At 35.4% G+C, this 9,194-nt stretch overlaps 1 protein-coding gene across 1 annotated transcript; it reads right to left on the bottom strand.

Moving 5' to 3' along the window:
• Positions 1 to 6,747, bottom strand: LOC133316671 (uncharacterized). Its single transcript, XM_061518452.1, has 10 exons — positions 6,635 to 6,747; positions 6,294 to 6,466; positions 4,274 to 4,692; positions 3,420 to 3,498; positions 2,638 to 2,984; positions 2,029 to 2,462; positions 1,786 to 1,909; positions 1,551 to 1,712; positions 1,382 to 1,470; positions 1 to 351 (listed from the first exon to the last, which is right to left on the bottom strand). Exons 1-10 carry the CDS (start codon positions 6,745 to 6,747, stop codon positions 201 to 203), a joined length of 2,091 nt encoding a protein of 696 aa, XP_061374436.1. The 3' UTR covers positions 1 to 200.
• Positions 6,748 to 9,194: the final 2,447 nt, after the last annotated feature.

The raw sequence follows: 9,194 nt of genomic DNA on the forward strand, positions 1-9,194 counted from the left end.
TCAAAAAGTAGTTTGAAAAACTACTTAATCCCTATCTTCTCCAAACCTACGAGACTATTACCTTCAAAGTATGAACTAACTCATTCCCTTGCCCCCCTCGCCCCATGTATCCCACCAAATGAATCAAAAAACAAGTAACTTAAAAGTTTCAGGTTGAATCACTTTGATGAACTTTACCATATGTCAGACCACCGCATTAGCTACTCTTCTTTCCACTTATTAATATATCTGAGGAAAGCACTGGCAGGATTTTCCCTAGGAGGAGCCCGAACACGAGTAGACCTCCGGACCACAGAGTCATCCAGTGCCATCTTATGTATCAAATCCTTTGATCTTTTCTGGAATTCTGAGCTATAAACATACAATAAAAAAGAAAGAACCTCACATGTCAAAGGGAAAATGTTGATAAAAAATAAAATCTTTATTAATAAAGGGAACATAGAGGTAGCTTTCAGCCCTCATGCTTTGTTCCGAGTGTTTAAAAAATAGTCATGCTTAATTCAAAATTTTGTCAAAGAAACTAATAAAAAATAAGGTCATTAAAGTATTTTTTAAGAAAAATAAATAATATTATCCCATTTATTCTCTCCATTTCACTTAGGGTGCGTTTGCTTTAATTTTTGTTTTCATTTTCAGTTGAAATGTATTCACTAATAATTACAAAAATGTCACAGAATTTTAACTTTGTTTTCAAGAATTTGCAAAGGAAACGGAAAAAGCAAGATTTCGTTGTTTTAATCATTTCTCTACAAATTCTTGAAAACAGGAAAGAAAGTGAAAATAAGGTGGCACTTTTGTAATTATGAATGAAAACATATCAAATGAAAATGAAAAAAAAAAAACAAAACAAAACAAAAAACAAAAGCACCCTTAATTTTCTCAACCAGTATCTCCACCACTTGTTCTCTTACTTGTGCATGTGTATGCGTGTTTCACTTTCAAGTATATATTCAAAGAAAGGTTGTAAGTTAGAAGGTTCCACCATGTGACAGCAATTAGGTGGTTTATTTTATCATGACAATTAATTTAATAGCATTTATAGTTTCACATTAAGTTCTACTTCAGCAACAACCAATAATTCCAGAATACGAGCGCAACTTGACATCCTTTTCCATACATAAAAGAACACTAAGAGACTTGTATTTAACAGTAAACATATAATATAATAGCATTTTTCTGATGTATTCCTTCATTCATTTTTATCCACTTAGAGCATTTATGAAGCATATGTACATGTCGGACCACAAGTCCAAAACTAAGGCTTTTGCTGAAGTATGCAACGAAATACAGCTTAAACCCTGTGTAAAATGGAATAAAGGACGGGGAAAAGCAATATATGGATTCCATGAAAGTCATATACTGAAAAGCAAATCTTACTCACCATATTCTACTATAAAAAATTTCCAGTTGTTTTTGCAGTGCCCTTTCCCTCTCACCCTTGCAATTCAGTGAACCCATCAATGCATCAAGCTATTCAAGTATGCAAACTGAATATTAGAAAAGATATATATGTAGAAATTCATACATAGCAAGCTATCTGTATCCAGTACCTCTTCCTTGCTGCTGTAGTATCCCCACTCCTTGGAATCAGAACTTTCAACAAATATCCTCCCATCGCGGTGGAACCACCAATACCTATTATGATATCTGTCCTTCCCTAAGGGGCTTGTGCGAATAAATCGTTTCTCCATCTCCCGTTCAAAATAATCTCTCTGTAATAAATAATGTCAATAAAATATCAACATAAATAACTAAACACAATCCAATAAGGGAGACAGGTTGCACCTTCTTTTCTTTACTTTTCTTCTCTGATGGATCCTTATTTCCAATTTCTGCTGGTCCTTTCAGCTCTGGATTAAACTTCTTAGGTGTCATTTTTGAAGCAGGGTTTGAATGGTTGATCACACTGCTATATGTTTTTAAAAGAAAAATAAATTAATGCAACAATAAGAGCCAAATAGAGAAATATGTGATTTGTAGATAGATAAACATATGCATGCAGATGTAGCATGCAAGGTAAAATCAAACCTTCTATCCAAAGCATCTTTTTGGCTTGATGATTCTATCTCTCCGTTTCTATTCTTTCCTATGTCACCATTCTGTAATCTGTGATTATTATTTGTTGAGATACTTAGATGATGTCCACCTACACCTCCATTGCTTTCAGAATCAGCTTTCAACTGCTCCTTTTCTTTTTTTCTCTTCCTAGAAGCTTCCAGTGCTTCTTCCCTTCTAGAGGCCCCAAGTGTCCGCCGCTGTTCAACAAACTCATCCAACTTTTCCCTGAGAATAGCAGTTTCAAGGACTCGATTGACCAATTCACAAAAGATTTCTAATTTAGCATTGACATCTAGAAAACCATAATGTCCCCGTTTTATGGTTGCTTCATAGTGTCGTAGGCCAGGAATATTGATCATATCTAGAAAATCACGTACATAGTCTGTCCAATTAATCATTGTAATCTGAAAATAAAATTGCATCAGATATTTCCAAATCAAAAACAATACTGGGATAAGCAAGTCAAGGAGGATGCCAGTTACAAGGAAAAAGATTCAATTGGGACCAACCATCTTATGGAATAAGGACAATTATCCATCGATGACACTAACAAAAAGAATATATATGAAGGATAGTAACCTTAGACTTCCGCTTTCTTTTCTCTACAGTTGAAGAGTATTCATCATCACATTTCAGGAGCACCCGAAAGAGTACGGCATGTGATTCCACAAGGAGAACAACATTGCTACCCTTGTGGCAGATTGCATTTTCAAAATCTTCAAGAGAGTAAGGCCACAATCGTAACAGTTTACCAAAAGACATGAAAAAATCCCAAACCATTAAGAGATCCCCTACACAATAAATTGGAACATTGAAGTCTCTTGATGGAGAAGGGCGATTAGTGAAAACCGGATCATCTGGATCAGGCTTCACCAATAGATCATCAATTGGATATTTGATTGGTTCCTCCTTGTTATGGTCATTTTCTGCAAAATTTAGGATAGCAACAAGAAAACCTCTCAAATAAACTAAAATCACAAGAGAGAAAGAAGAGAGAGAGAAAAGGGGGGGGGGGGGTGTTAAATAAAAAATATAAGATATTATGTGTGTATTCAATATAATGACAACTGCAACGTAATGCAATCTTATTATCAGACAGTAACTTTTTCCAAACTGTGAGAGAAAATGGTTTCTAGTTAACCTAACAAGAGATCCTCCCCCAGTCCTGAAAGTCCTCCACACAACATCCCATTCCATCAAAATAGAGAACAAGAGGATAGAGGGAAAAATGAATTGCAAAACTCAAAGCATGTTGAAATCTTATTCTAGCAGAAAACAAAACCAAATTAAACAACTGCATAATAAAGGAACAAAACCAGATTTACATGCACCTAAAGATTCATTTAATCCCGGGACTCTACCTTTCTCTTGGGCAGAACTATCAAATTTTGCCCCACCTAACTTGTTCCTTTTACAGTTTTCAGTACCTCCCTTTGATTCCTGAACATGATAAATTCAAAACAAAACAAAATAATGTTATAAATTCATTTAATAAACCAATTGTAAAGAACCAATTCAACCCAAAAGCTTAAGCTATTAGGTGAGGCTACATTAATGGTTTTTATATATCTCTAACATGCTCCCTCATAAGAGAACCCATTGGGCATCAAAGAAAATGGGAGGCGGCGAGGATCGAACCGAGATGGTCCGAGGCAGATCTGAGTTGAAAAGGCACAGAAATAGTACTGTTCCGGTGAAAAACAGTAGTGGTTTGGGCTGTTTGGGTTGTTTTGTGACTGGGAAACGTCCATGGATTGATAGATCTGGAAAAACAGGGTCAAATCGTGGTCTTCTTGGTCCAAAAGGTCCTCGGAAAAAAATTTCCAATGGCAGCTAGTGGCGGCGAGAGGCAAACAAATAAGGTTTGGCTCTAAAGGCGATAGTTGCGGAAGTAGAGCCCTCAGGATCGAGAGCTCTGATACCAACTTAAAAAGTAGGATTGTATTATGTGAAAATTGTGTGTTACAATTGTACAAGAGCTCTCTATTTAAAGAGACTAAATAACCGAATGGGCTAAGCCCAAAAAAGATTCTAGAATACAACTTTTCTATTTAAAATAAAATAATATTATTATTTACAACAGATTATAATCTATAAATTATGATATCTATCCTGTGTTCTTGTAATGTTTCTTTCTCAGATCATTTTTTTTTTAAAAAAAAAATTATAGGAATCAAAAAGAAGCTGAAACTACCACCTCCCTGTTTCTATCTACCTCATTTTTTCTTTTCTTGCTGCAGACTAAAAGTCCATTGTTGAAGAAAATCCTTCCTCTTAACTCCTCTGGAATGTCAGTTGAGATTCCATGATTTTTTGCCACTTTATCATGTAAAACCCAAGGAGCATTGCGATATGTAGATTCACGGATAAAAGACTTCAACATATTTCTACTAAAAGGCAGCTTCTTCTGTACCAAATCTTCAGAGCTGACTTCTGTTCTTTCAATTATATTATTGTTTTTGTCAAGCCAAGCTACCTCGTAACGGACTTTGTTACCACCTTCCTGCAAGACTTTCAATATTTTGCATGGATGTGCTCCATTATCCTTTTTCCCATAAACTTCAGCACCCACAAACAACCGCTCCTGCAATTCTTCAGCAATAGAATCAGCAAGATCCTTCAAAGGGAGCATACCTGCAACAATAAAAGATCACTTGGATTATAGAATGAAAAATAATACAGGCACTCTGATCAGTAGCAAAGTAACAGTATAATCTAACTTGAATCAACACCTGACATATGCCCCAAAAACATTTTTATATAACTATTCTTAAATAAGAATGGCTTTTGTAGTTTCAACTTTCAAGTTCGCCATAACATTCTAAAGTTCATTTCATTTTTTCCTTTAAAGGATTTCAAACACTCAATTTAAGAAGTTTAACTCCAGAAAAGTTAAGGCATCGGCCAATTGCTTCAAGTTAAACTCTGTAAGTGCTGCCAGAAGTATTAACCTAATATAACATAAAGGATTAACATATACGTCACACAAGGTAGATAATCAAGAACAATACTCATAATTGCAAGAATTTCTCAAAGAAAACCAAAAGTTTTTTTTTTTATGATCATCCATAATACATAGGATCAGGGTGAGTCTTGGAGCAATGGTAAAGTTACTCCTTTGTGACCGGAAGGTCATGGATTCAAATCTAGAAAACAGTTTCTTTGCAGAAATACAAGGGTAAAAATGCATACAATAGACCCGCACCCCTACCCTCGCAAAATTGGGGAACCTTGTGTACCGAGGGCTTGCCTATAAAACATAGGATGAATTTCGCAAACTCTTTCATTTGTTGCACAGCATTCTATGACCAAATAGCAGGTCATCTATAAGTATCACTTTTAAGCCCGCACTAAAGCATGTGGCATGTCCTAACCTTGGAATGAGGCAAATTCCCCTCCCCAAAACTTTCGTCTACCAAAACAAATTGGTGATGGTCCAACTGGATATACACAAGCAAGCTTAAATAAAATTGTATGGTTTGTTTTGCCAGCAACACAGTAATCTATTAATGCAATAAAATATCTGCTAATTAGCCAAAGCTTACTCATCTCCAACCTGATCCACATAGGTGCTATACATAAGGCTCAGTATATCATAATTTATAAACAACCAGTAAAAGGTAATACATGCATTGAACCAGTAAGTTGCAAATTGATAGGCTACTTTCCTGACCAAAAATTGGAACACTTGATTTGAAACCTTTGGTAGACACTAGACAACCACAAACTCAGACAACATAGGAATCCCAAACTTCAGAGCAGGGTAGAATGTACAGTCTAAAGCTACTTCCTTTTCTCCTTCGATTTTCGAATACCATTAGTGGATCAAATTATCAAAAGAGTATGACACTTTGGTTCAACCATTCAAGTAAGCAACGTCACACCTTCAAGTGACAAGTCTGACTGTGGATTTCAATGTACACATCCCATTACAAGTGCATCTGCACACAATGTACTTCGCAAGCATCTTACTTTCTGACACAAGCATGTATATACCGGATATTAAGTTTTTAACAACTATGCATTCTTATAGACTCAGCAGATTGAAAGATATTTTATGAAACCAAGTAAATTTAAATTCACCAAATGCAGACAACATTAGAAATTTAGAATCACCCATGCAGAACAAAAGGAAATAATCTATATCAGGCCATAAAGACAAAAAAAAAAAAAAAAAAAATTAGACACATCATTTTATCAACATACACTTCATTTGAGAACTGAATAGTACTTACTGTACTGAATAATCCTTAGAGCAGGTGCCATTAATTCTTTAGGAAACTGTTGAACTTTCTCAGTTGCATATTTTTCTGACACCAGAGCGCCTTCATAAGTCAAGCAAGTTTTTCCAGTGACTTTGCACATCCAAACCCTCTGGCGGTATAGATTTATCCGGTTCAAATATTCACTAATTCATGTTAAGGAATACTAAGCAGTATTCTCATCAAGAATGGAATGCTAAAGACTAATACCATCAGTGAATTTTCGAGATAGTTGAAAAAGCTAAATCACAGAAACTAATAATCCTGTTTAACCACTTCCAATTTGAAAAATACAGCTGAGTAACAAAGGATACTGATAATCTCGAAATATTTCTTTCGTAAACCGAATTTGATAAACAGTCTCAGTTGGCTCCAAATCCTTAGGTGGCTCAGCCAAGGCAAAAGGCTTTCTCCTCAAAAGAGGCATTGAAATAAAGCCTCAGTTCCTGTCAGACAGAGAGAAGAAATAGAGAACCCCTCATTGAGAATTCAGCACAACAGAACCCTTTTAAGTGATATGATCTTACAATTCCTGAACAAGCTATAAGAAAGTGCAAAACAGAAGCCACTGCAATGAATTATAATTCGAAGCTACCTCAGTACTAAAGTAGCTTAACTAGACTGTGCTTGCACTTTATGTTGGGGAGGAAAAAAAACATAAAAAATGTGAACTTTGTTTTTAAATGAAAACGAAGTCATTGAAAATAAGCAGAGACACTCTCACAACTCTAAACATGTTTTGAACTGCATCTCAATCTCATTGTCATTCAAAATCATTTATCATAGCTTCGTGTCTCTGAAGCAGAAACCCTAACCATTTCCCAGGATAAAAAAATTGATAAGCTGATGCGACACAAAACCAACCAACAAAGATCTCTAAGACAAAAATTGAAATGAAAAATAATAATAGCACGACAATAAAGTCTATATAAGCGACGCATTAAGCTAAAATCACCGAAAACGGCGCAAAATTTCAGTTCCCGCCAGAACCAAAATAGTAACAGTTTGAGTAAAAACAAAAAAAAAATGTATTAAAAGTTGGTGTGTGGGTGTGTGTGAGAGAGAGAGAGAGAGAGAGGATCTTACAGTGAGAAATGTTGAATGTTGTTGGAAGTAAGAATGCGTATGGAGAAAGTGAGAGAAGAGAGAAGAAGGATCTTCCTTTTTGTATATTCTCTGTTCCTAGCGAACAAGTCTCCCTCTCCCTCCTTGTGGGAAACACTGTTTAATTTATTCTATTATTCAAGAATACGAATATTGTACATAATTTTACTCTTCACTAACTTAATATTTTCCTAAGGAAGATTGTTATATTGATAAAAAAAAATTATAAACTTACAAATTATATTCAAGAATATTTTATCAGCAAGAGTAAGACATAAGTAAACTAGAAGAGTTTATAAACAAAAACTTATAAATATAATATTTTTCTAAATAATAAACTATAAGAGAAAAGTGTGTATCATCTTAAAGGATGTAAAGTTGTGTCATTTTAAGTGAGAGAAAGAGATAGATAAAGGAGAAGAGAAAGTGGACAAAAAAAATATAAAAGTATGGATATCATCTCTTTATGAGAGTAAAATGATATAAGTTATGTCACTTAAAAGGACAAATACGCTTTCCATAATTTAATGTTAGACAGAGAGATCACTTATGTCAGTTATGTGCGTCGAACGTTAAGAATTATGTAAACAACATATTGGATTAATATACATAATTTGAAATTTATATGTCGGTGTTTATATAAAATAAGTTTGCAAAAATATTTATCGTCTCAATTTCAAAAGATTCATCATCATTTTTAATGATTTTATGTGTTAGAGAAATACAAAACATAGAAAATAATTAATATGTCCCCATCTAACACCTATGATATTAGAGTTACGGGGTGTATTAGATTGAGATTTCAAAGAATTTTAATGAATTATTTTTGGACAAAAAAATCTATTGGTATTCAATTCGGATTTTAATGGATGGAAAAAAAATCACATGGTATTCGATTAGGATTTTAAAAAATTATTTTAGAGTCTGTATGATAAAACCTCACTTCGAGGGTGAGGGACCTCCTTCAAATACAAAGAAACACTAACAAAGAAATACTGAAGATTGCTTATTCATTAATGGAAGAACTATGGTGCCTTTATACACAGTCAGGTGATCACCACCTCTTTCAACAAGCATAACAGAATGCAAGGAAAATAAACGACGGCCAGCTGCTAACAATGTAGCGATATTCTCGCTAACTAACTATTACAGCAATGCAATCCTTCTAGAACATTCAACATCCCTCATCCTAAGCCACATGATAGTCATGCATCCACTTTGGCTTATTCTTCTGACGTTTGGCCCACCTAGCTAGTGGGGTAATTTGTTGATCCAGCCCATCTTCTGGAACAGCCTCGTCTATGTCCCCATCTGCATAGATCATGCTTACAGCATCCTAGCCCAAAGATTCCTCAAGTTGTGGGCTCATAACATCCCCTACCCCATCAAGACAATCCTTGTCCTCAAGGTGGAAGTCAGGGTACACGTTCTGCACATCAGACAACAATTCCCAAGAAGCATCCTCTGGATACAAGCCTTACCATTGGATTAAGACCTTAGTTGTAACATCCCGAGCGCTAACGAGGGCGGGGAGTGATCGCCGGTGCAAAGAGGCATGGACAAGGAGCGGCTCCTGACAGGCTTCCAGCGAGGGGTTACATGCATGAATGAATCGAATCGACACCCGAAAGAGAGAGATTCCAAAGACTCTGCAGGTATGAGACTGCACAGTTTGGGATAGCTTATAAGAATTAATTGGTACTACCTATAAAAACAAGATGCGTCTGCTTTTCGGTAGCCCAGAACGGAAGAACTCCATAGTTAAGCGTG

Source organism: Gastrolobium bilobum, unplaced genomic scaffold (assembly GCF_033153095.1).
Source record: "Gastrolobium bilobum isolate Gb01-03AN ecotype WA unplaced genomic scaffold, APGP_CSIRO_Gbil_v1 utg47204, whole genome shotgun sequence".
Lineage (NCBI taxonomy): Eukaryota > Viridiplantae > Streptophyta > Magnoliopsida > Fabales > Fabaceae > Gastrolobium > Gastrolobium bilobum.